The 26,306-nt window shown below is 53.0% G+C and overlaps 1 protein-coding gene across 1 annotated transcript in view; it reads right to left on the bottom strand.

The window, feature by feature from the left end:
- Positions 1-3,818: 3,818 nt before the first annotated feature.
- The window catches only part of DMBT1 (deleted in malignant brain tumors 1), a 42,765-nt gene continuing 20,277 nt past the window's right edge, over positions 3,819-26,306 (bottom strand). Inside the window, exons 20-36 of the mRNA XM_060125775.1 lie at positions 25,545-25,574; positions 24,915-24,944; positions 23,535-23,858; positions 22,727-22,756; positions 22,094-22,123; positions 20,712-21,035; positions 19,902-19,931; positions 19,271-19,300; positions 17,669-17,992; positions 16,455-16,534; positions 15,532-15,673; positions 14,358-14,508; positions 12,264-12,472; positions 11,211-11,395; positions 6,312-6,700; positions 5,454-5,725; positions 3,819-3,985 (exon numbers count right to left, since the gene is read on the bottom strand). Of these exons, the coding sequence (XP_059981758.1) occupies positions 3,819-3,985; positions 5,454-5,725; positions 6,312-6,700; positions 11,211-11,395; positions 12,264-12,472; positions 14,358-14,508; positions 15,532-15,673; positions 16,455-16,534; positions 17,669-17,992; positions 19,271-19,300; positions 19,902-19,931; positions 20,712-21,035; positions 22,094-22,123; positions 22,727-22,756; positions 23,535-23,858; positions 24,915-24,944; positions 25,545-25,574 (2,747 nt within the window). The remainder of the gene's footprint in view (positions 3,986-5,453; positions 5,726-6,311; positions 6,701-11,210; positions 11,396-12,263; positions 12,473-14,357; positions 14,509-15,531; positions 15,674-16,454; positions 16,535-17,668; positions 17,993-19,270; positions 19,301-19,901; positions 19,932-20,711; positions 21,036-22,093; positions 22,124-22,726; positions 22,757-23,534; positions 23,859-24,914; positions 24,945-25,544; positions 25,575-26,306) is intronic.

The raw sequence follows: 26,306 nt of genomic DNA, 5'->3' as shown, positions 1-26,306 counted from the left end.
AACACGGTGATAACACCAAACTCCACTGAAGTACCCTTGAAATGGTTCATTTTATGTTATGTAAATTTGACGTCGTTAAAAATAATCTCAATCTCCCAGTTCACTGGGATTGACATATATACACCAATATGTATAAAATGGACAACTAATAAGAACCTGCTGTATAAAAAAATAAATAAAATTATAAAATATAAAAAAAAACCCATAAAAGAGCCAAATGGCTTTTAGAACACCTTTGAGGAAACTTGTCACTGATTAAATAAAGTTGGTCATTTAGACACGTGAGGCAAAACAAAAAACAAAAAAACCATCTCCCCAAACACACTAACCCAGAGTAAACTTCTGTGCTAGTTGTTGATTTCCTTGGCCAACATGCTTAGCATTTCCTTCAATAAATGTGTTGCCACTTGGTTTTGTAGGTCCATTTGGAGCGGGATATCTTCATGATCTCTGTGTCTCCCGCAGCCCTCTCCCCATCCTCCATCCCCACACTCTCCTCTCCTGGTCCTAGTGGTTTCACAGTCACCTCCCCGTGGCTCTTTCCTTGGCCAGCTGGATCTCCTGCAGAGATACTGCAGATCTAGTTGGAGATCCAGTCAGAGATCCAGGAGTGCCTGCGCTGTGTCCACCTTCTGTCTCCCACAGCGGGGCCCCAGGTCCAGCAGAAGATCTTCATCAGCCTCCCTTAGCTGGTGGTCGTTGGGTGGGTGGATGCACGTCAGTCCCCATGTGGTTGGCCGGCTCCTGGCCCTCCCAGCAGGTCATGTCAGTGGAGGACACGGAGGCTCCCAGCTCTCAGTTGACCCCTGAGCTTCAACATACTGCCCATTTTTGTGTCATCAGTGTTTCCAGATCTTAGAAACATTACTTTTCTATTTGAACCCATGTGAGCTTTTGATTTTTTCCTATGTTATCCATATAGTCATGTGCTGAATTTCAGGGAGGTTTTTACGCAAAGGCAAAGGAACATTTCTCAAAGTGACTGGTGAGCCAACTCTGTAAGAATCACAGTTGGGAACGGGAGGACTATAGATCACTGCCCTGCACCAGCTCAACCAGAGAGGCTCCTGAGTGACTCTAAAGTTTGAAATGACTTAGCTTTAAAACAATTGAGCCTATTTAAAATCTTGAACCTGTTTTCATGTTTACCCTGAAGGAATTCAGAACTTGCCACCAGAAAGTATGTTGATGTGGCATATTGACTGTGTTGACTTAAAGACACTTGAAAAAAGACAAATCCAAAGCAACAACACACTCACGCGCACTCTGACCTTCTTTCTTTTTCTTAAAAACAGGAGATAAGTTGCCATTGAAATGCGTCCTCCTGATGCCAGAAGGAAATAACATCCTTATCATCAGGACATAAAGTTGAGTCCAGAGCATTCTATACACAGAGACCTTGGTAAAATAATTCTAATTATCTTGTCTTCCTCACATAGTGTAATTACTTTTCCACCGTTGTTTCTCTTTGTTGAAACACATATAAAAGCGAGTAGGTTTCCCAATTTGGGGGGTTTCCATTTCTTATGAAGTCTCTCCCCATGTCATGTAAAACTTGCATTAAATAAACTTGTATGTTTTCCTCCTGTTGAGTTGTCTTCTGTCAACTGAAGCCGCAGCCCTGCCGCATAAAACCCTAAGAGGGTAACGATAAGCTTTTGCCCCCCCACGACCACTACAAGCCAAACCTAATTCCAGTTCAGCAGCCTTTGTCTCCAGGGAGGACGTCAGTCTGCTTCCCTGTGTTAGAGAAAAGAGTCAGGCACATTACAGATGCAGTTACAAACTGAGAACAAGTGCAAGGAAAAGCCCTGGGCCTCATCTGACTGCTCTCCGTTCCTGCAAAGCGCAGCCCCAGGGTGGGCTCAGTGCCCGCGGCTTTGCGGAGGCAGCCCGTTTGCAGTTTCCAGCTGGTCCTCCAGAAAAGGGCAGACAACTCCCAAATGGCTTCTTCTCTCTCTGAGCTAGACCTTCCCTCCACAGAGAAGTCAAAGCAGGACTAGCCTTCCTTCTAGGAATCTCTTCCTGAAACGGACATCTTGTTAGAATGGGGTCCTGTGACTCCAGCCACCAGGGACCCTTCCCCACTAGACACTTTGCCTTTTCCACTTCTCCCGCAGGCAGAGACGTCACTGTGCTCACACACTGGAGAGTGAACATCAGTGGTGCTGGCCTAGCTCCTCACATGGTGCTGGAAGACGTTATCCAGCCCACCCCAGATGTGCGCGTGCACACACACACACACACACACGCACGCACACACGCACACACACGTCATGAAGGCCCATATGCTTTCGTAACTCAGGGTCTTGATCCAGTCCTGAGTAAAACCTGAGGTCTTCTCACCCATCTGGTCTTGGCCCCTAGAGACCAAAAAAAAAAAGACCAGACACTCACCTGAGCTAAGGGCCGTCTCCCAGATCCTGTGTCCGGGGCATCAAGGCAGGTAGCAGCCACCTCGGCTGCTGCACTTTGGCCTGGTCTCCTGCCTGCTTCTCCATCCTGTCTGCTACATTGCATGGTTGTCATGGGAACCTAGACCCCAGCTCCCCGCTAGCCCTGCTGCCCAAAGTTTAGGCTGACCAACCCTCCTGGTTAGTCGGGGAACAGAGGGGGTTCTCAGGACAAGGGGCAGCAGTGCCAAACCAAGAAGGTCCCAGGAAAATAAGGGTGAGTGGTCCCCTCCCAAACCAGGGTGATATAAATGAGGCTCCAGTGGCCAAAGGACAGGGGACAGAGGTTTTAGTGGTCAGATGGCCAACCGCATGCAGTGGTGTCAAGCAGGTCTCCTGTCAACCTAGTGGGAGATGCTTTCACACAGATGTTAAAGGCTCCAACTTCCTGTACTTCCTGACCCGCCACCAAGTCTACTCCACACTTCACACCTCACGGGAGGCCATGTGGGAGGTAGCAGACATGTCATGGGTCATTGCGGGTCTCGGTCGAGAGTTTTCTGTCCTGTTTCCCCCATGAGCTCCTGACATTTCACCCTCTCAGCCAACACCCCAAGCTTGACACCACCCCAGGCCCCTCGGGCCAACCTCAGCCCTCCTACAACTACCTGCTCCATTGAGGACACGTACAAGAAGGGAATGTGCCCAACTTTGCCTCCCATGCCCTGTGTATGGAGGCTGTAATGGGTCCAGGGAGGGGAGGCAGGTTGATGTGGGCATGGCTGTCTGCCCATCACAGCCGCCTTGCCCGTGAAGACCCCCAGGGGCTGCGCGTGGAGGATGCGGTGAAGCTGTCTCAGCCCCATCTGTCCACTGCTCACTCCGCACTCTCCTCTGCCTCAGGGGCACGACAGGGCAGGGCCCCGTGGCCTTTCTCACTCCTTGTGGGAGCCCACGTTACCTACCTAACATGAAGGGATTAGTGCTTAGATGTGACGCTGGAAACAGTGACCAAACCGACACTTGCTTTGAAAAAGTTCTTTATTTGGCTTGTCCTATAATAAGAAAAGGCTAAGATATACACTAAGATATACACCACAGGCCAAAGAAGCTGGTTCATAAAAAGTCAGAAAAGAAATTCTATCTAGAAAAAGCGCTGCTGCTTCTAGCGTGTGGCTCACTGCCTCACGTGGGATTTCAGGTTCCAGCACCCGCTTGACTGACATTTTGTCCCAGCACCAAGTCTGTGTTTCTGGGAAAACCTGCTCCCATCTTTCTCACCCCCTCCTCCACCACCCACCACTGTGCACCTGGGCCAGAGTTGGGTGCTCTATGTGCCAAGCTCTGGACACTGGTTTCTTCCCTCCTCTCACAGGCTCCAGAGCATGGGGGCCTGTGTCTGAGCATCGCGCGTTATCTCCTGCTTCACATCCTAGAGCTCAGACGCTGGCCATGGGCAGCACGGGTACTCCTCCCCAATGTGAAGGCTGCTACAGCCAAGAGCACGACCAGGAAGACCCCAGCAAGGATGGTGGTGCTGTGGTAGCTCCCCTGGGCGCTGGCCTCCTCTTCCAGGTCAACCTCTGTCCGGTCTGGGAAGGAGAGGGGAGAGAAGTAAGGACGGGGGTCCGAGGGCAGGGTGATGGCAATCAGAACTGTTTGGTGGGCGGGGAAAAGAAGGGAGAAAAGAGTGCCTTTCAGGAAACTGAGGTCAGACCCCAAGGAGCAGCTGAGTGTCAGCCCTGGCAGATTTCCCAGTGTCTTGTCAGCCAACAGGAGCAAAGGTTTGTGAACAGGAAGTCAGAGCTGGCCTTTGGCATAAGATCTGGCTGAAGGCTCCCGATGGACGGGAGGAGAGTGAGTTGGGGCATTTGAGTCCATTTGGGAGATGGGCACAAAGGTCCCAGCAGGAGGGACACTGGACTTAAGCTACTGCAGTGCCGGTGGGAAGAGAAGGGAAAGGAGAGACATGAGCAGAGTACCCATCGGCCGCCTTTGCCCCTCCCCCTGCCCTGCCTTCCTTCTCTCTTGTAGCTCCAGCCCCCGGGTACCATGCAGGTGGTACCGCACTGTGTCCCCTCCCACTGGAATGGAAGCTCCTCCGGGCAAGGATTTTGATGTATTTAGTTCTCTGTCTCCTGGCACATAATAGGTCTTCCAAAGGTGCCTGGAATGTTGCAGATGGGAGGAAAGAGCCTGGAAGCAAGCCAGACTTCCAGGGGAGGGCCTGGATCTGGGCCCTGAGGGGAGAGAGCTGTCAAAGATCCTTGTAGGGTGAAGCCTGTGACTGCGGGAGGATTTATGACTCTAGCGCCGCCCCACATCTGCCCCTGTCACCAAGGCCACCACATTTGTTGACCTGGCCCGGCCTGGACCAGAAATCATGGGACTCCCTCGGCAAACATTTCCTCACCCACATGCACAACGGAACAGCACAGTGGGAAATCTGCTCCCCGTTCTAGATGGGGAAAATGAAATGGCTTTTCCAGGATCAACCCCTGGGAGCCGTGAGAATAAACCAGTCCTGCCTGGACCTACACGGCCCTGCCCAGACCCTGATTGCATGCGCTACTCCAGGGCTACAGTTTGTCATCATCATTATAAGTAATAATGTGATGATTAACGTTAACATTGGTGACAATAACGATAGTAACAACATCACCGTTCTTTGCAGCCAGTGGCTTATACCAGGCAAGGGCCAGAGCAGTGCAACTAACAGTATTTTGTGTAACCCCCTCAACAGTCCTAAGAGGTAAGTATTAACGTTTTTGTTTTACAGATGAGTGTGAGGTTGGGTATTCAGAACCCAGAGGGTAAAACTGTCAGGTGTTCTGTGTCCCACATTAGAACTGTCTTGACCAAACCCTACACGTGCATCCCCCATAGACCAGAAGCTCTTGGAGGAAGGTGAGAACCAGGTCTAGCTCCACTTCATATCGCCCAGAGTAGCACAGGAGCCCTATTCGAGGGGAAACGGGACACCCACGGAAGCAACCCAAGTCCCCATGGTGCACGGGCCTGGGCCCCGGCAGATGGTGGGGTGGGGAGATGGCCACCTACCCAGGCTCCTCTTCTCAGCATGCGGGACCTGCAGCTGGATGGGTCCCAGGGCGACATCCACCTTCTCCTGGTAGGAGCCCACGCCCCTCTTGGCCCTCACGATGCAGCCTCTGCTGCAGCGGGATGAGGCATCGTATGCCCTGCACACGACCATCTTGCACTTCAGGTACACGGAGGGGAAGCGGCTCAGGAAGTGGAAGGAATTGAACTTGAAGCGGAGGACGTTGGGTGAGGGCTGGTGGTAGGATCGGTAGGTTTCATCCTTCACACACCTGGAGGAGGAGAGGAGTCACCGTCAGCTCTCAACAAGGCACTGCACTCCTCATGCCACCCACCCCGTGGGCTGTGCACCCTCCTCAGAGGGTGGCGGTCAGGGGACCACCTGCTGCCTTCACAGCCTTCCTTGTGGACCACCTGCTTGGCATGCTCTTTGTGCGGCACCCCATCTCCTCCTTCTTGTTTAATCCTTCCAACAGGCTGTGATATGGGCTCCACTACGCTCATTTGATGCCTGCAGAAACTGGCTCAGAGAGGTGCTATTGCCTGTCCAGAATGATGCAGCTGGGACGGGGCAGAGCAGGCATCCCAACCTCCATCTGCTTCAAAATCAACGTTTTCCCACTACAGGCATGTCTTTTTTCATATTAAGGCTTGCCTGGAATTTAGTCACTCAGTCTAATTTTACTTTATAGCTAACCTGCTTGATGGCCACTCAGTTCTCCAGGTGCCCAGAGGTGACAGCCTGGCTAGTTAAGCTGGAGCTACCGGGAGCCCAGTCTGCCTTCCTTGAGCTCTGGGCTGGTTGTGTGTGAGTTATCAGGTAGAGGCTGAAGTCCACCCCATGAAGACACTCCTTACCCACTCCGGATGAGATCATAAGTCAAAGATGTAAAGTCATCGCGAGATGGTGACGCCACACAGGTGTCCACAAATAAGGCCAGGGAGGCGTTAGAATGGAGGATTTCAGCCTGAAGGTACAAATCCTGGTTCAGGTCCACATAGTATGGGCTGCTGGTCACGGGATATAAGAACGAAGAGGATGTATAAAAGGAAATGTTCATGTCAAAATTGCTGTATTGTATGTTCTTGACCTCGAGGGTGTCATTAGCAATGTACATCGTGTTAACCCAGGTGTTCTGGAGCATTTTGCAGCTGACGTAAATGTTGAGGTCCTTCCTCCTCTTGATGATGCCACGTGAAACAGCTGCTTTGAGGGAGTTGGAGTAGGTGATGGTATCATTATCCACCTGGGAGAGACAGGCAGGCGAGCAGAGTCAGGCAAACGTCACCTACTAAGGGAATCTCGTTGCTGCTTTGGGTGAGAATGAGACTGAAATGATGCTGCAAGATTTCAAAACCTTCCCAGAACCACACAGAGACGGCACATGCCTATCACCATGGCTACCGTTCCCTGGGATGGATACACTTCACCAGCTAGACTCCCTCCTTTCACACATCCCCTTTCCTCTGCCACGTGATGGGGACCACAGTGTGCTGGTGCCTCCCAGGAGCTGCTGCTTATGGAAAGATGGGGGTGTCTGGATGACCCCCTACCCCTGCTGTATGACTAAGCTGAGTTTGGTCTCCATGGCTCAGGACCCTTCTGGCTTGTTCTATTTCATTCTCACTCTTGCTGGGAGAAATCAGGGGAGGCAGTCATGGGAGGGGCTAGTAGGATTCGTTTTCACTGTGCTGTTTGGATGGGTCAGTAGTTACTGCAGTTTGGTGTCTGAAGCTGCTGGAGCCTGAAGCAACAGAGATCCAGAGTTATGGCTGCGGCAGGTCTCTGACCTCTGGGGCAGGAAATTCCCCAGAGGCTCATATGGACAACAAGGTGGTGGTGGTGTGTGTGGGGGTTGGAGTGGAGGCCATGGCAATGCTGGAGCACTTCCTGTCACGCTTTGCTTCTCCACTCCCCAAACCACAGGACCATTTCCTGCTGTGCCTTTCATGAAGCAGCAAATTCATAAGAACGTTGGTCTCTCACGCTGTTTGATGTGCCTACCGTCTCGTAAGAGTGACCTTTCCAGAGACAAGAGTCTCACACCTGGTGGTCTGTAAGCATTTCAAGGAAAGGGTGATGTCTAAGCATCTCTCTTTTCCCAGGGCTTGGTGTTAACTATAGCATCAGTAGCATCAATAAAGATCCGTGGAATGGAGGAAAGGTCCAGGGGACGGAAGTCCAGCAAAAGTACTTGTGATGAAAGAAGGATGGTGCCAGGAGCAACCAGCCCAAATGGCCAAGAGGACACAGGTGAGCAAGTGCCCCTGCAGGCCCCATGGTCATGATCATCTGGCCGCAGGGGAGGTGAGCACAAGAGCAGCATCCCCAGGTGGAGACTGGGGGTGGTGCCCTCTTTCCCTCCCAAATGCTGTGATGGTCCTAAGCAAACTTGTCCTTGCCTGGTACGAGTTCCCACCAGCCGTGGGTGCCTCTGCAAGAACAGGTGCAGAAATAACACCATAGCGGCCTAAACAGAAGCCCTAAAATGCAAGACAACCTTACTCTTAAAAAAATATATAGGGGCTTCCCTGGTGGCGCAGTGGTTGAGCGTCCGCCTGCCGATGCAGGGGACACGGGTTCGTGCCCCGGTCCGGGAAGATCCCACATGCTGCGGAGCGGCTGGGCCCGTGAGCCATGGCCGCTGAGCCTGCACGTCCGGAGCCTGTGCTCCGCAACGGGAGGGGCCACAACAGTGAGAGGCCCACGTACCGCAAAAAAAAAAAAAAAAAAAAGCAAGTTTGTCACTGTCACTAAATGTCATATGACATTTAGTTATATACCCTGTCAGGAGCAAAAGTTCATTCCTGGCCATTTGGGAAATCAGACAAGTTCCCTTCTGAAGCCAGCACTTGTACAACTAAATATAATTATTCTTTAGAGCAGCATGTGTCGGAGAGGCTTTAACTTCATGTCTAAAGTTGCAAAATTCAGCTCTGAGTTTGTCCCTTCCAGGAAGACATGTGAAAAGAGACAAGTTTAACAACTATCTAAAGTGGTCTTGCCACCCTGGGACCCTTGCCTACTCTCTGACCGTGGGTTTCCCTTTTCTCCCGTCAGAGGGAGGCTCTGGCCTGCAGGGGGCGCCAGAGCCCGCACTTTGGACTCAGGTCTGGCAAAGGGCCTAGGATGGGCTCTATGCCTTCCATTCCTTCATGGGAAGTACACTGTATTTTCCGCCTTTATATTTTCTTTAAAAAAGCGGGGGGAGCTTTATATTGGAGTGCCAGTGGTTATCGCAATAAACCATATAAATGTTGCCACCTTGTTACTCCTTCAAAGACAAGCTGAGGTGCCTTCAGTTGAACTCTGTATATTCACATGACAGTGTTCTTGAATCCACATCTGCCTGTGGTTTCCGCGGTCAAGCTAGATTCTGAATGCACGCCAAACAATGAAAGTGGGGTGCCGGTGTATTTCTTGATCATCAGAAGCTGTTCTGATTTTAAATTAAAATTCATTATTAGACGTCTGCTCAGCGTACAAGGCACTTGGGATGGAGTGGGATTCCGGCAGACACGTCAACGGCTATCCCATAGAGACCCGGCCTCTTCCGCCTGGCATCCCACTCCTGTGGTGGGGAGACCTTGCCTATTCAGACACACGAGCCAACGTTTGTCAGACACCCACTAAACGGGGCACCTGGAGGAGATGCAGAAAGTCCCAGCTACGGATCATACCGTCCTGCCTTTGAATGCCAGCTCCACAGTTCATGATCATGTGGCCTAGGGCAAGTGGCTTAACCTCTGCAAACTTCCGTTTCCTCACAATTAAATGGGAATAAAAGTTGTCTCGGGAATTTTGAAAGTCCCGTGGAACTCTTAGTTCAGTGCCTGGCACGCATACTAGTCCCTAATAATATGATTATAAAGGCTTAGGCTCCACACCAGGGGCACTCGCAGTTGCATAGATGAATGAAACATTGGCCTGCCCTGGAGGCACGGTTTACTAGGGGATACAGGTATTTAAGTAAGCAGAGGAATCAGAATGTAGCCTGTGCTGCCCATGACCAGCCAGGTTAGAAGATCAGGGCTGGCCCGTGGCTTGGGCAGCTCCTATTGGAGATGAAGGAACACAGATAGGAGGGCTCGATGTCAGAGGCTCCAGGCTGCATATTTGGAACTGGGAGGGGTGGGTCACCTTTGGCAGACTGATTCCCACTGACTAAACTCAGGACAAACCAGAATCCAACACGATTGACTGACAGTGCGAAATGTAAAAGCCAGGTCGACTAGAACGTTTGCAGGGCGTGACCCATCTGTACCCTCCTCTGCATGTAAGCCTCCCTGACCCACTCAGCTTCTATCAGAAGGAGATCTGGTGTCTGTAGGGACTGTCCAATGGGAGCTGGGGGGCCACAGTGGCAACGGCAGACCCTCGGGCCCAGGCACCCACCTGTGGCTGACAGGCCCATCTGGTTAGCTAAACGAGTGTCCCCTCCCTCTCTCACGGTTCCTTGTGACCTTGCCAGGTAATGAACACACGCTCATAGCACCTAGCCGGGCACGCGGCAAATGTACGGTACGTCTTTGGTGACGGGCAGACCCTCTGATCGCGTGTGTCACACACATTGTACGTATTTGAGCCTTTTGTGCTGTACATTTATACTGAGGTCCTAAACCTAATAAAAGTATTTGCACTGTGTCTGTTCCCTGACAGACAAAATCTTGAAGTGATTACTTAGGTGTCAGCCAAAAATTCAGAACTTAGAGTGCAGAGTTTTAAATGAATTTACATACAATGAAATGCAACAACTCTAAGTTTACCATTCGGTGGGGTTTGACAGTAAAAGACTCAACACTCCCATTAATTCAAACAGCTCCATCCTGCCCCTTTGCAGGCAGTCCCCTCCCACCAGGTCGGCTCACTATGTACACAGATTTCATAGAAATGACATCACAGGGTGGGTAGCGCCTGGCTTCTTTCACTCAGTGCCACATTTTTGAGATTCTCAGAGTCTGGCGTTGGCCCTACCGCTTCCTGGCTAAGTAGCTTTCAGCAACCTGCTTGACCCCTCAAAGCCCAGTCTCCCTTTTTTCAAGCAGGATGACAATGAGGGGAGACTTGCCTCATCTTGGTGGGGATTTGGGGGAGTTTGACACAGACTAATCTCAGTGTCTGCCACTTGTAGGGGGACAGGATTAAGGAGTTTCCTGGGACATGAGATTTCTCCATGCTAAAATCTGCAAAGTCCCAGGTCAACCAAGACAACTGGTCACCCCAGGTGGTGACAGCTCAACAAACGATAGCTGCAGAGGCCAATTTACTGTGAAGCTAATGGAGGTTAAGCTTCAGGGCCCCCCTGCACAGGCTCTTCCGGGGCTCAGCAATGCACTGGCTCAGCCATGTGCTTTTGTAAGATTTCTAAAACTAAGATATGCTTGCATTCTTTCCATGAACGAGGCACCTGCCTCTCTTGCCCACCCCAACACCAACCTGTATCAGCTCCAGGCCCTTCAGAACCTGGAGCTGGCCCTGGGAGCTGCTATCGCTCTTGCCGAAGTGATAGCAGCCTGCCAGGCACCCTCTCTAGTGGACAGTGTGGGAAAACCTCCCCACTGACTTTCCTTCCTTCTATTTGGACACGGCTGCAGCTGCGTCACGGCACCAAGGGACGGATTTGTATCTTCAGCCCGATTATGTTCTGGTTATACCATAATCGTGTTTTCTGGGTCCCCAGAATTCAAAAAGCACAGCGCAGGGCACTGTAAGAAAGCTGGCTCAGCAGGAGGGAGAGGAAGAAGCTCCAGGCTTACCTGCTCGATGGTGCCACAGCCAGAGTAGGGAACTGTGAAGGTCACCTGGCTCGAAGTAATCTGGGGCCGACACCGGTAGTTCCTGTTCCAGCCGGGAATGACAAGGTCCCTGGCAGAGTAGCCCAGGGACTGGAGGTAGCCCACGCTCACACTGGCTCGCATGTGATTCTGCAGGCAAAGCAGCTCTGGGGGCCAAGGGCAGACAGTGCGGTCAGTGTCAGCGCCCCCCCCAAGCCCACAGGAAGGTGCAGAGATTGAGATGGCTGGCAGATGGTCTGCCTGCGGACACAGCTCACCACCGCGCCAGGTGCCCTGGGGCTCAAGTCAGTTTCACTCTCATGAGACCCCTTGAGGGCCCAGGGACTAGGATTTCTCTGATGGAGAAGTGAAGGCAGGGTGTGAAAAAAGCAAAATGTTTTGCTAAGTTGCCGTTTATCCAAATAGTAAAGTAACGCTCGGGTTGAATTGAGGGGATGTCGGAAAATCAACATCCTTAGCTATGGACGTAAACATAGGTCCTTTAGCTAAGGGGCAGGTCGGTGCTTAAAATCCTGACCTCAGGATTTTAAAGAGAGCCAGTACCTCACCTTGCCCGGCCCCTGGCCAATCTGTACATCAGTCCACTTAACAGCTCAAACCGTGGCCATCAGCCTCTGCTGGACGAGGCTGAGCGGCCAGCTCAGACTGTCTTCAGGCAGCAGCCGAATGTGCTAGGTCTCAGGACAAGGTCACAGTGTCCCACACTCTGGGAAGGCCACAAGGCCTCAAGCCAGGTGATCCCCTCTGCCCTTGACACTGACATCTCACTATCTGTTGAAAGCAACACCTTGCCCTTCTACTTCATCTCTGCTGACCACAGAAAGGCCAACGCGCCACCCATCGGCCATGTCTGGGAGGCAGAGTCCCAAGACCCACTGCCCTTGGCCCCTTTCTGCACCGGATCGAGCCTTGGTGACCTGAAAAGGCGGCCATCACTTCTCATCTCACAGCCATGGGATGGCTGAGCAGCAGAAGTCACTCCGAGGGGCCCCACCCAGACAGACGGGGACTTACTTGTGCTCCCAGGGGAAAGGCTGGAGTAGTATTCAGCCTGGAACCCTCTCATCTTGACGCTGCCGTCGCTGATGAAGCGAATGGACATGAAGTTGGATGACGAGGTGAAGGAGCCCCTTGCCACATCACAAACCCGGGCGAGCAGAGGGGAGCTGTGGTAAGGGCCGTCAAACACTTCAATATAATCGTAGTTACAGCCGCCTTCAAGCCTGCGGAGACACAGCACACAGTTCTGGCTTCACTTTTTTTTTTTTTTTTTTTTTGCAGTACGCGGGCCTCTCACTGCTGTGGCCTCTCCCGTTGCGGAGCACAGGCTCCGGACGCGCAGGCTCAGCGGCTATGGCTCACGGGCCCAGCCGCTCCGCGGCACGTGGGATCTTCCCGGACCGGGGCACGAACCCGCGTCCCCTGCATCGGCAGGCGGACTCCCAAACACTGCGCCACCAGGGATCTGGCTTCACTTTTAACCAGGATTTGTTGCAGGGGGTCTGATCTCCGTGAGAGGCATCACACCTCTAAGCCAGAAACTGTGACAAAATTAATAATTGAAAGTAATGGATTTCCTTTTTTATTGAAGTATAGTTGATGTACAATATTATACAAGTTACGGGTGTACAATATAGTGATTCACAATGTTTAAAGGTTATACTCCATTTATAGTTATTATAAAATATTGGCTATATTCCCTGCACTGTATTGATACAATGTATCCTTGCAGCTTATTTTATACATAATAGTTTCTACCTCTTAATCCCCTACCCCTGTACCGTCCCTCCTCCAATCCCTCTCCTCACTGGTCACCACCAGTTTGTGAGACTTTCTTAAATCGGGCGGAGATTCATCTTCCCATGACCTCCATACATGGTTCTAGTCCTGCCTTTTGGGGTCACACATATGAGATCTACAGCCCCTCTCCTGACAGCCTTTTGCATCACATGAGAAAGGATCACATCCTACCTTAGACTTTTTCTTTGATCAAAGAGACCCCAGTTTCCCATAGAATTTTTTAAAATCCATGAATTCATAGTGATAGAAACAAATAATTGAACAAAAAAATACTGGGCAAGTCAAATAGCCTCTCTGCAGCTCAGGTTTCTTATTTACGAAGGTGAAATCTCCCTACCCATGTATACTGAAGAAAGCCGTCGTGAGGCTCAAACGATGTAATATATGGAGAAGTGCTTCATAAAATGTCACAAATGGTGGTCATTGTTATTAAGATGCTGACTCAGAGCCAGTCACGGTCAACCTTCCTCCAAAGGATTTCATACGGTCCCCACAATCCAGTATGAATTGTAATGATGAAGAGATTAAAATAATATTGTACCTTTCTCAAAACCCCACACAAATTTCTAAGGCAGAGACTCCCAAGGCCACTGCAACCAAGAGAGAAAACTACTTTGTTCAGTGGTGGCTGTTAGAGGAGGAATTATGGACGCCCCTTCCCAGGACTCTAGAAACTACTGGTGACTCGCTGTGGTCACCCCTCCTTGAACCAATCATGTACCACTGTCATTCTGATGAAGCCTCCTCCACTTAAAACAAGGATTCCCACTCTTCATTGGATGAGGAACAGATAACCTAACCTCTGCTGCAGGGATTTCTCCTCCTCTGCCCGAAACTCACCCAAAAAAAGGAGGGAGTAGAGCGAAAAGGGTTCAGAAAAACTGGTGTGGTTGTTAATAGGATTCTTGTTATTATTACTGCTAACAATTATTATTATTACTATTATAATAAATACTGTAATAATAATAATTATTATTACTCCTAACAATAATCCCACTGGATAACATTGTCCAAGTATTTTCATATATTTCTCGTGACCTTCCCAGTAACCAGCAAGGGTAGGAAAGCAGTTATTTTATTCTCCTCTCTTGAGGCTAAGGTGAATTAAGTGATTTCCCGTGGTCACACAGGAAATTAGTGACATAGGTGCAACTTGAAACCAGTTGCTCTGGTCCTGGTGCCACCTCTGTGCTCGGTCGAAAATGGAACCCATAAGAAAAAATGTCAACGGGGCAAACATCTCTCCTGAAGTGCTAGGTACCATTTATCCCCTTCTACATGTCTGCAAGGTCCCTCGCACACACTTACTGGACGTCTCTGAAGACCAGAGTCACACGGTAGTTGTTCTGAACTTCGATGTCCCACACGCACTTGGCATTGTTCGGATACTTGCCAGGGTAGAATGGGCTGGAAAAGCTCCCTGAAGGTTGGGACAGGAAGCCTCCACAGGAATAATTTGCTGTTGGGATAAAATGGATATAAAATGGATATACTGATGACCCACAATGCACACTGCACAGTCACCTGGGGGAGATTTTTTAAACAATTCCCAAGACAGAAACCCACCAGGCGGTGCCGAGACCCCAGCTACACACTGATGGTCAGTGGGGCGCCCCTCCACAGAGACTGTCCTTAGGGAAAACATCTCCTCACCATTCTCCTCATCCCTCCCCGGTGTCCCTGTCACTGAGGAGAAGGGAAAGGGGACTTGTCAGGGAGCTCAGAACTTACTGGCTGGGCGGGTGGGGGTGGAAACAGGATCTGTTGACAAAGAGAAAACATAATGATCAGTTCCCTGGTACCCTTGACACACTGTTCAGTCCTTGCTGGCTCTGTGCCTGGAAATGTGCCAACCCTGGGTTCACAGTGAATGCTGGATACAGGCCTTGCCCTCGGGGACCACACAGCCTGGAGGAGAGGATGGAAAAGAGCAAATCCCAGCGTCGTGGGCTGGGACTGCGATGGAGCAAAGCCCAGGAGGTGGTGGGAGCTTGGAGCTTTGGCTCCTGACCCAGACTGAGCAGGGAAAGGGGGTTGGATAATCAGGGAGGCAAGGCAGAAAGGGAGAAAGGGTGTTCCAGGCAGAGAGAACAGTGTGTGCCAAGGAACCTAGGTGTACGTGGCACATTTGGGGAACCTCAGTGTGCATGCAGCAGGGACGGGAGGGATGGCGGGAACTAGGAGAGAACTGTGCAGAGCCCTAGAGGTTGTCCTGAGCAGTGAGGATCTGTGACCAGAAGGCCCTGAAGAATCAGTCCCCGAGACTGGGACTGACCTTGGCATCTTGTGAAGATGCCCCTAGCTGCACTGCAGAGAATGGATCAGAGGGGAGGGGCAGCCTGAAGCTGCTGCGGCTTCAGGAAGCCAGGTGGGGAGGAGGGGAGGGTGGGGACGGAGAGGAAAGGTCTCAGGGGTGGGGGGAGAGGGGGAGCTCAGCAGCAGCTCGAGAGCAGCCGGTCAGGAGCTCTTGCTGATCACACACCGAGCTCCGAGATGAAGCGGGCTCCAGCCAGCCAGCGCTGACCGGGGTGTAGTGTCCAAGGGGAGGGGTGGGATCTACACGGGGGAGGGGGGGCAGCCTCGCCTAGGGACTGACCAGAGATCCGAATCTTAGGCTGGCCAGGCTACTAAAGGGCAAAGAGGAGTCTAAAGAGAGGCCCAGCCCTCCTGGGGCTGGGACATCAGCTGCAGGCGTTGCCACGTGCCAGGAAAGGCAGGAGAGGCAAACGCTTTGGAGAGCGAGCACCGTGACTGCAGCTCGGGGACCAGCAGGCAAAGCTGGGGAGAAGGAACCTGTGCCCTCTCGGTCAGGTGGAGAAATATGATAGTTACTCTGAGTGGTTGCAGTTTCTAGAAAGAAAATGAAGTGATTTTAGGATATTGCTGCATCATTCTTTAATTCCATGGTCATCAGTTTGATGGAGAAAATAAATCCTTTTCCTTACTGCAGGACTTCTCAGAGCCTTGACCATTCCAATTTAACACTGTGACTGGCCAAAAAGGGTCGGAGTATATAGCACTTCCCAACATATTTAGCACCAGATATTTTCTCTGTATCATAAAAATCATTTGAGGGATTGCTCTCAATGTGAAGCATTCTTTAACAGACAAACGTTTGTAGCAGTGTTCCTCGGCCATGTTTCTAGCATGGTCACAGTTCTCTATGGAATGACTACGAGTTATTTTCATTGGAAACAACCAGAAAACCAAACCTCTTCCCCCACAGCGTCTCTGAAGGAGCGCTGGCAGCAAGCGGTGGCAGGAGACCAGAGGGGCCCTCCAGCCAGAGATGAGTAACAGCCATAGTTTGGGGGACTCAGCTTATCACTAAAACAGATTCCAGAGTCCTCAGAGGGAAAGCACTCCATAGGAGGAGGCTGCTCTTCTCCTTCTATTTCTGGAAACCCGAGAGGGTAGAATTCCGGAGAGGAGTCTTGGGTTGCGCTGCAGTGACTCACCTGTGGTAGTAGAGTAGATTTCTGGGCCTGCAAGAAAGAGGAAACACGATCAGCCTCAGCACCCAGTACGTGCTGAAACACACCTAGCAGGTTCCTGAGAGAGAGACGCTGAGTGCCTGGCCCCTACCCTCCAGGGCGTGAGAAGAGCGGCCTGGGAGTTGTCCAGGAGAGCTGAATAGCAAACCTCAAACTCATATATCAGTCTCCACAATAAAAACGGTTTGGGGGGAATTTGTTGTTGCAACCTGTATTCACCCTTCTCTGCCCTGGTGGCCCACTAAGAAAGGTACTACACCAGACCCAAGAAATTCAGGGACCAAGGAATATGGGTGATGCATTCAGGGAAACTGCCCATCTTTCAGGGAAGTTCAGGGTGAGAGGAGCCCAGCACAAAGAGCGCTTTTCTGGAGAAAACCACACTAAAATTGAAGCTCAATGACTTGGAAGCCAAGCTGAGCAGATGAAACTGGCGGCCACGTGGTGCCCACAGTTGTGGGAGTTCCAACTGCTGTGGGAACTGCTCTACAGGCGCCCAGACAGAGGGTACCAGGAAGCCCAACATCACTTATTTCCAACGTCAAAGTGATTAGCTCTGTGTCTAGATGGCCGAGTGGACCCAAACCAGTCATCAGCCTCACAGCATTTATGGGCCCCCTGAGGCAGCAAGACTGACGGGTCCAGTTCAAAGTCCAAATCCCATGTGTGATCTGTCAGGCCCGACCGTAGGTGATGACAAGGCTGTGGCCGGGAGGCCACCCAGGGTTCACTGCGCTGCACACGGCAGACCTGCTGCCCAGACAGTGCATCCCAGTTCCCTGCAGGGGCTACCGTGCAGGACTCAGGAACCAATCCCTGGGCCACCTGCAGTCCTAGGCCATGACCTCCATTCAGAGACCTCGTGACAGAACTAGCCTCTCTTGCCTCTGGCTTGCACTGTGGCATATGGACAAAAAGGGCTTCAAGTCACTTTCAGTTCGGGTCTTTGTTCCAATTCACCAGCTACATGCCTGGCATCTTGTCAAAGAGCTCATACTAACTCTTAGCAGAGAGACAAGGTGATGTAAGGAAGTGAGAAATGTAGAAAATGCTTTGAGAGGGGATCAGAGTGTCAGAAGGAAACCACACCCCCAGAGAGGGACACCCAGCTTATGTGAGACCAACCTGAGCAGACGACACCGGCGTCCTCACTGTGTCCACAGTTGTGTGTGTTCCAGCCATTGTGAGGGCAGCTCCACAGGTAGCTCTCATGCCCCGAGCAGCCCACGTTATCCAGGACGATCGGCCCTGAGCCCTGACCGTACCGGGCATTTCCTGGGGCCGACATGGCCCAGCCACAGCCCAGCTGCCTGCAGACCACGTTGGCGTCGTTGGTGTCCCAGCTGTCATCACACACGGTGCCCCAGGAGCCTCGGTACAGGACCTCGACCCGGCCCTCACACCTGTTACCTCCATTCACCAGCCTCAGGGCCAATCCTGATTCAGTTTCTGGAAGGACACGGGAAAATGCACTCTCCTGTGTCTTCCGGAAGAAGAGGTCCTGAGGACCGAACGCGATTCAGAATCCTTCCAGGGAAAGACTTCTGAGTTCAAGGTAATGTTTTCCTTACGGAGGACCTGACTGAGCCCGGTCATCATCATTTATCCCCACGGGGCTGTTTGATAGAACCCTTGGCTGTGGACAGAGGAACGCACATTTTCTGATGGGTTCCCCACAAAGCCCAGCAATTCAGAGGCTGATCCCAGCCTTGGGAAGGAAGTGGGAAGAGGGGAAGCCCACAGCCTGAATCCCCAGGGACCACTGGGATGAACTTGAGCCCCTGTAGCAGGAGCCCAGCAGAGACAGCTTCCCAGACCCCGCCAAGGAACCACCTTCGGATGTTCACTCCCACATGGGAACCCACTCCATCAGGCCCAAGGTTATTCTGAAGACTACTTTTTCTGCTGAGCACTCACTCATGTCATTTTTTTTTTTTTTATTGCGTTAAGCGGGCCTCTCACTGTTGTGGCCTCTCCCATTGCGGAGCACAGGCTCCGGACGCGCAGGCTCAGCGGCCATGGCTCACGGTCCTAGCCGCTCCACAGCATGTGGGATCCTCCCGGACCGGGGCACGAACCCGCGTCCCCAGTAGCGGCAGGCGGGCTCTCAACCACTGCGCCACCAGGGAAGCCCACTCATACCATTTTTAAACCCCAAACTTATGTTGACTCTTGAACAAGCCGTGCACCCGCTGAAAATCATCAAAGCACATGCACATCACTACGGAGAAGGCATCTATTGGTAGCAGGCTGTTCAGAGTCCTTCCAGGGCTTGTGAGCGCAAGAGCTAGAAAAACACGTACTCTATCCCCTCCTGGGCTGTAGACCTGTGGCTAACACCTGTCTCTGGCAGGAAGCAAGCCGACAGTGAAGTCCATAAACATGAGACAACAGGGGTAAGAAAAGTGCAGGGGAAAAGCTGTACTGGAACCTCTGGATCCAGCTCTACCTCAAGACCGTCCTACCACTGACCTATGGAAGCCATTGCAGCCCCCAGTCCCACCCCCAACTCAAGACAGTGTGAGTTGGGATCCTGCCACTTGGCAACCAAAGCATTCTGAGTAATGTATGCCACAACTGGGAGGTGAAGGCTCTCCACAACTCGGGCACGCGAAAGGAACCCTCCACATTAGATGAGGCGGTGAGCTCAGAGGCTCAAACCAAGAGTCAGGAATTGCACCCAGGCCTCATGAGTGGAGTGTTTTGCAGGATCCAAGTGAGGCTTACCTTCGGTAGGAGCTGTGGGCGTCCACCAGCCTGAAGGGAAAGCACAGCAGGATTAGAGAGAAGGTGTCTACAGTCAGGGTTGCTCTAGTGACCTGTCACTCACATCAGGGAACGTGGGGTCTGAGACTCTCCACTGCCTGGGGGAGGAATAGGTCTTTTCTGAGAGCCGGCCGTGAGCCGGACCATGCCCTTCAATGTCCAAGGCATGGCGATGAGGCGCCCCGCTCCACAGGAGCAATTAGCACGCTCTCCTGACTGAGTGCTCTCTGGAGATAGTATCCCTTTTGGACTCCGCAGGGGGGGGGACCCGAAACAGCCCCCGTTCTCCCTGCACACATAACTCTCGGTCTAGACAATGCTTTCAGGCAGAAATGACCCCAGGACAGGCCTCCCTGTCACCCAAAGCTCTGGGGAGACACTGTGTAGCCACAATGTCCTTAAATCGCTGAGTCAGCCCCGAGGACCCTTGTGCTATGGCTCCTCTGGAAGCATCTGCTCGCTCTAGAGTGACCAGGGCAGGTACTGAGAGGGGGCAAACGTCCACTCGCCCCGCCTGGGGCTCCTGGCTGGAGTCTGTGGAGGTAAGTGGGGAGGGAGGGGACAGCCCGGAGTCAAGAGGCACAGGACTCACCTGGCAGGAGCGTGGACTGGGGCCTGGCAGCTAGGAGAGAGAGAAGGCAGATCAGACACCTTGCACAGAAGGGGCACCACAGGGGCAAAGGGGGACGGCGCTGAGCAGGTGAGGCGCTCAGTCCATGCCTGAGCCCTGCCACGCGGGGTGGGACCTCTGCCATCCTCACCCCCCAAAGAGGCTCTCCTGAGAGGTCCAGGCAGCCCAGCATCCCTTATTTTCTGTGTTAAGCTGATTAGCTCTGTGTCTAGATGACCGAGTGGACCCAAACCAGTCATCAGCCACACAGCATTTATGGGCCCACTGAGGCAGCCACACTGAGGAGTCTAGTTCAAAGTGCAAAACCCGTGTGAGATCTGTCAGGCTTGTCTGTAGGTGGTGGCAAGGCTGTGGCCGGCAGGCCACACAGGGGCCACTGCCCTGCGCACGGCAGACCTGCTGCCCAGACAGTGCATCCCAGTTCCCTGCAGGGGCTACCGTGCAGGACACAGGAACCAATCCCTGGGCCACCTGCATTCCTAGGCCATGACCTCCATTCAGAAACCTCGTGACAGAACTAGCCTCTCTTGCCTCTGGCTTGCACTGTGGCATATGGAGAAAAAGGGCTTCAGGTCACTTTCAGTTCGGGTCTTTGTTCCAATTCACCAGCTACTTGCCTGGCATCTGGTCAAAGAGCTCATACTAATTCTTAGCAGAGAGATAAGGTGATGTAAGGAAGCGAGAAATGTAGAAAATGCTTTGAGAGGGGATCAGAGTGTCAGAAGGAAACCACACCCCCAGAAAGGGACACCCAGCGTATGTGAGACCAACCTGAGCAGACGACACCGGCGTCCTCGCTGTGTCCACAGTTGTGTGTGTTCCAGCCATTGTGAGGGCAGCTCCACAGGTAGCTCTCGTGCCCCATGCAGCGAACATCGTCTAGGACGATCGGCCCTGAGCCCTGACCGTACCGGGCACTTCCAGGGGCCGACGTGGCCCAACCACAGCCCAGCTGCCTGCAGACCACGTTGGCGTCGTTGGTGTCCCAGCTGTCATCACACACTGTGCCCCAGGAGCCTCGGTACAGGACCTCGACTCGGCCCTCACACCTGTCACCTCCATTCACCAGCCTCAGGGCCAATCCTGATTCAGTTCCTGGAAGGACACGGGAAAATGCACTCTCCTGTGTCTTCCGGAGGAACAGGTCCTGAGGACCAAACGCGATTCAGAATCCTTCCAGGGAAAGACTTCTGAGTTCACGGTAATGTCTTCCTTCCGGAGGACCTGACTGAGCCCGGTCATCATCATTTATGCCCATGGGGCTGTTTGATAGAACCCTTGGCAGTGGACAGAGGAACGCATGTTCTCTGATGGGTTCCCCACAAGGCCCAGCAATTCAGTGGCTGATCCTAGCCTTGGGAAGGAGGTGGGAAGAGGGGAAGCCCACAGCCTGAATCCCCAGGGACCACTGGGATGAACTTGAGCCCCTGTAGCAGGAGCCCAGCAGAGACAGCTTCCCAGACCCCGCCAAGGAACCACCTTCGGATGTTCACTCCCACATGGGAACCCACTCCATCAGGCCCAAGGTTATTCTGAAGACTACTTTTCTGCTGAGCACTCACTCATGTCATTTTTTAACCCCAAAATTGTGCTGACTCTTGACCAAGCCGTGCACCCACTGAAAATCATCAGAGCCCATGGACTTCATTACGAAGAAGGTATCTATAGGTAGCAGGCTGTTCAGAGTCTTTCCAGGGCTTGTGAGCTGAAGAGCTAGAAAAAAAAGACTATCTCCCCTCCCGGGATGTACACCTGAGGCTGACAACTGTCCCTTGGCAGGAAGAAAGCTGACAGTGAAGTCCGTAAACATGAGACAACAGGGGTAAGAAAAGTGCAGGGGAAAAGCTGTACTGGAACCTCTGGATCCAGCTCTACCTCAAGACCGTCCTACCACTGACCTATGGAAGCCATTGCGGCCCCCAGTCCCACCCCCAACTCAAGACAGTGTGAGTTGGGATCCTGCCACTTGGCAACCAAAGCATTCTGAGTAATGTATGCCACAACTGGGAGGTGAAGGTTCTCCACAACTCGGGCACGCGAAAGGAACCCTCCACATTAGATGAGGCGGTGAGCTCAGAGGCTCAAACCAAGAGTCAGGAATTGCACCCAGGCCTCATGAGTGGAGTGTTTTGCAGGACCCAAGTGAGGCTTACCTTCGGTAGGAGCTGTGGGCGTCCACCAGCCTGAAGGGAAAGCACAGCAGGATTAGAGAGAAGGTGTCTACAGTCAGGGTTGCTCTAGTGACCTGTCACTCACATCAGGGAATGTGGGGTCTGAGACTCTCCACTGCCTGGGGGAGGAATAGGTCTTTTCTGAGAGCCGGCCGTGAGCCGGACCATGCCCTCCAATGTCCAAGGCATGGCGATGAGGCGCCCCGCTCCACAGGAGCAATTAGCACGCTCTCCTGACTGAGTGCTCTCGGGAGAAAGTATCCCTTTTGGACTCCGCGGGGGGGTGTGGGACCCGAAACAGCCCAGTTCTCCCTGCACACATAACTCTCGGTCTAGACAATGCTTTCAGGCAGAAATGACCCCAGGACAGGCCTCCCTGTCACCCAAAGCTCTGGGGAGACACTGTGTCGCCACAATGTTCTTAAATCGCTGAGTCAGACCCGAGGACCCTTGTGCTATGGCTCCTCTGGAAGCATCTGCTCGCTCTAGAGTGACCAGGGCAGGTACTGAGAGGGGGCAAACGTCCACTCGCCCCGCCTGGGGCTCCTGGCTGGAGTCTGTGGAGGTGGGTGGGGACGGAGGGGACAGCCCGGAGTCAAGAGGCACAGGACTCACCTGGCAGGAGCGTGGACTGGGGCCTGGCAGCTGGGAGAGAGAGAAGGCAGATCAGACTCCTTGCACAGAAGGGGCACCACAGGGGCAAAGGGGGACGGCGCTGAGCAGGTGACACGCTCAGTCCATGCCTGAGCCCTGCCACGCGGGGTGGGACCTCTGCCATCCTCACCCCCCAAAGAGGCTCTCCTGAGAGGTCCAGGCAGCCCAGCATCCCTTATTTTCTGTGTTAAGCTGATTAGCTCTGTGTCTAGATGACCGAGTGGACCCAAACCAGTCATCAGCCACACAGCATTTATGGGCCCACTGAGGCAGCCACACTGAGGCGTCTAGTTCAAAGTGCAAAACCCGTGTGAGATCTGTCAGGCTTGTCTGTAGGTGGTGGCAAGGCTGTGGCCGGCAGGCCACACAGGGGCCACTGCCCTGCGCACGGCAGACCTGCTGCCCAGACAGTGCATCCCAGTTCCCTGCAGGGGCTACCGTGCAGGACACAGGAACCAATCCCTGGGCCACCTGCATTCCTAGGCCATGACCTCCATTCAGAAACCTCGTGACAGAACTAGCCTCTCTTGCCTCTGGCTTGCACTGTGGCATATGGAGAAAACGGGCTTCAAGTCACTTTCAGTTCGGGTCTTTGTTCCAATTCACCAGCAACATGCCTGGCAGTTGTCAAAGAGCTCATACTAATTCTTAGCAGAGAGATAAGGTGATTTAAGGAAGCAAGAAATGTAAAAATGCTGTAAAAGGGATTCAGAATGTCAGAAAGAAACGACTCCGCCAGAGAGGGACACCTAGGTTATTTGAGACCAACCTGCGCAGACGACACTGGCATCCTCACTGTGTCTACAGTTGTGTGTGTTCCAGGGGTTGTGAGGGCAGCTCCACAGGTAGTTCTCATGCCCCGAGCAGCCCACGTCATCCAGGACGATCGGCCCTGAGCCCTGACCATAACGGGCATTTCCTGGGGCCGACATGGCCCAGCCACAGCCCAGCTGCCTGCAGACCACGTTGGCGTCGTTGGTGTCCCAGCTGTCGTCACACACGGTGCCCCAGGAGCCTTGGTACAGGACCTCCACCCGGCCCTCACACCTGTCGCTTCCATTCACTAGCCTCAGGGCTAATCCTGATTCAGTTCCTGGAAGGAGACAGGAAAATGCACTCTCCTGTGTCTTCTGGAGGAACAGGTCCTGAGGACCGAACGTGATTCAGAATGCTTCCAGGGAAAGACTTCTGAGTTCAAGGTAATGTTTTCCTTCCGGAGGACCTGACTGAGCCCGGTCATCATCATTTATCCCCACGGGGCTGTTTGATAGAACCCTTGGCAGTGGACAGAGGAATGCATGTTCTCTGATGGGTTCCCCACAAGGCCCAGCAATTCAGTGGCTGATCCCAGCCTTGGGAAGGAGGTGGGAAGAGGGGAAGCCCACAGCCTGAATCCCCAGGGACCACTGGGATGAACTTGAGCCCCTGTAGCAGGAGCACAGCAGAGACAGCTTCCCAGACCCCGCCAAGGACCACCTTCAGATGTTCACTCCCACATGGGAACCCACTCCATCAGGCCCAAGGTTATTCTGAAGACTACTTTTCTGCTGAGCACTCACTCATGTCATTTTTTAACCCCAAAATTGTGCTGACTCTTGACCAAGCCGTGCACCCACTGAAAATCATCAGAGCCCATGGACTTCATTACGAAGAAGGCATCTATAGGTAGCAGGCTGTTCAGAGTCTTTCCAGGGCTTGTGAGCTGAAGAGCTAGAAAAAAAAGACTATCTCCCCTCCTGGGATGTACACCTGAGGCTGACAACTGTCCCTGGCAGGAAGAAAGCTGACAGTGAAGTCCGTAAACATGAGACAACAGGGGTAAGAAAAGTGCAGGGGAAAAGCTGTACTGGAACCTCTGGATCCAGCTCTACCTCAAGACCGTCCTACCACTGACCTATGGAAGCCATTGCGGCCCCCAGTCCCACCCCCAACTCAAGACAGTGTGAGTTGGGATCCTGCCACTTGGCAACCAAAGCATTCTGAGTAATGTATGCCACAACTGGGAGGTGAAGGTTCTCCACAACTCGGGCACGCGAAAGGAACCCTCCACATTAGATGAGGCGGTGAGCTCAGAGGCTCAAACCAAGAGTCAGGAATTGCACCCAGGCCTCATGAGTGGAGTGTTTTGCAGGACCCAAGTGAGGCTTACCTTCGGTAGGAGCTGTGGGCGTCCACCAGCCTGAAGGGAAAGCACAGCAGGATTAGAGAGAAGGTGTCTACAGTCAGGGTTGCTCTAGTGACCTGTCACTCACATCAGGGAATGTGGGGTCTGAGACTCTCCACTGCCTGGGGGAGGAATAGGTCTTTTCTGAGAGCCAGCCGTGAGCCGGACCATGCCCTCCAATGTCCAAGGCATGGCGATGAGGCGCCCCGCTCCACAGGAGCAATTAGCACGCTCTCCTGACTGAGTGCTCTCGGGAGAAAGTTCCGTTTTGGACTCCGCGGGGGGGGGGACCCGAAACAGCCCCCGTTCTCCCTGCACACATAACCCTCGGTCTAGACAATGCTTTCAGGCAGAAATGACCCCAGGACAGGCCTCCCTGTCACCCAAAGCTCTGGGGAGACACTGTGTAGCCACAATGTCCTTAAATCGCTGAGCCAGCCCCGAGGACCCTTGTGCTATGGCTCCTCTGGAAGCGTCTGCTCGCTCTAGAGTGACCAGGGCAGGTACTGAGAGGGGGCAAACGTCCACTCGCCCCGCCTGGGGCTCCTGGCTGGAGTCTGTGGAGGTGGGTGGGGACGGAGGGGACAGCCCGGAGTCAAGAGGCACAGGACTCACCTGGCAGGAGCGTGGACTGGGGCCTGGCAGCTGGGAGAGAGAGAAGGCAGATCAGACACCTTGCACACAAGGGGCACCACAGGGGCAAAGGGGGACGGTGCTGACCGGGTGACATGCTCAGTCCATGCCTGAGCCCTGCCACGCGGGGTGGGACCTCTGCCATCCTCACCCCCCAAAGAGGCTCCTCCTGAGAGGTCCAGGCAGCCCAGCATCCCTTATTTCCTGTGTTAAGCTGATTAGCTCTGTGTCTAGATGACCGAGTGGACCCAAACCAGTCATCAGCCTCACAGCATTTATGGGCCCACTGAGGCAGCAACACTGAGGCGTCTAGTTCAAAGTGCAAAACCCGTGTGAGATCTGTCAGGCTTGTCTGTAGGTGGTGACAAGGCTGTGGCCGGCAGGCCACCCAGGGGCCACTGCCCTGCGCACGGCAGACCTGCTGCCCAGACAGTGCATCCCAGTTCCCTGCAGGGGCTACCGTGCAGGACTCAGGAACAAATCCCTGGGCCACCTGCAGTCCTAGGCCATGACCTCCATTCAGACACCTTGTGACAGAACTAGCCTCTCTTGCCTCTGGCTTGCAGTGTGGCATATGGAGAAAACGGGCTTCAAGTCACTTTCAGTTCGGGTCTTTGTTCCAATTCACCAGCTACATGCCTGGCATCTTGTCAAAGAGCTCATACTAATTCTTAGCAGAGAGATAAGGTGATGTAAGGAAGCGAGAAGTGTAGAAAATGCTTTGAGAGGGGATCAGAGTGTCAG

Source organism: Lagenorhynchus albirostris, chromosome 16 (genome assembly GCF_949774975.1).
Source record: "Lagenorhynchus albirostris chromosome 16, mLagAlb1.1, whole genome shotgun sequence".
Taxonomy (NCBI): domain Eukaryota; kingdom Metazoa; phylum Chordata; class Mammalia; order Artiodactyla; family Delphinidae; genus Lagenorhynchus; species Lagenorhynchus albirostris.
This window is presented reverse-complemented; position numbering and strand designations above follow the sequence as displayed.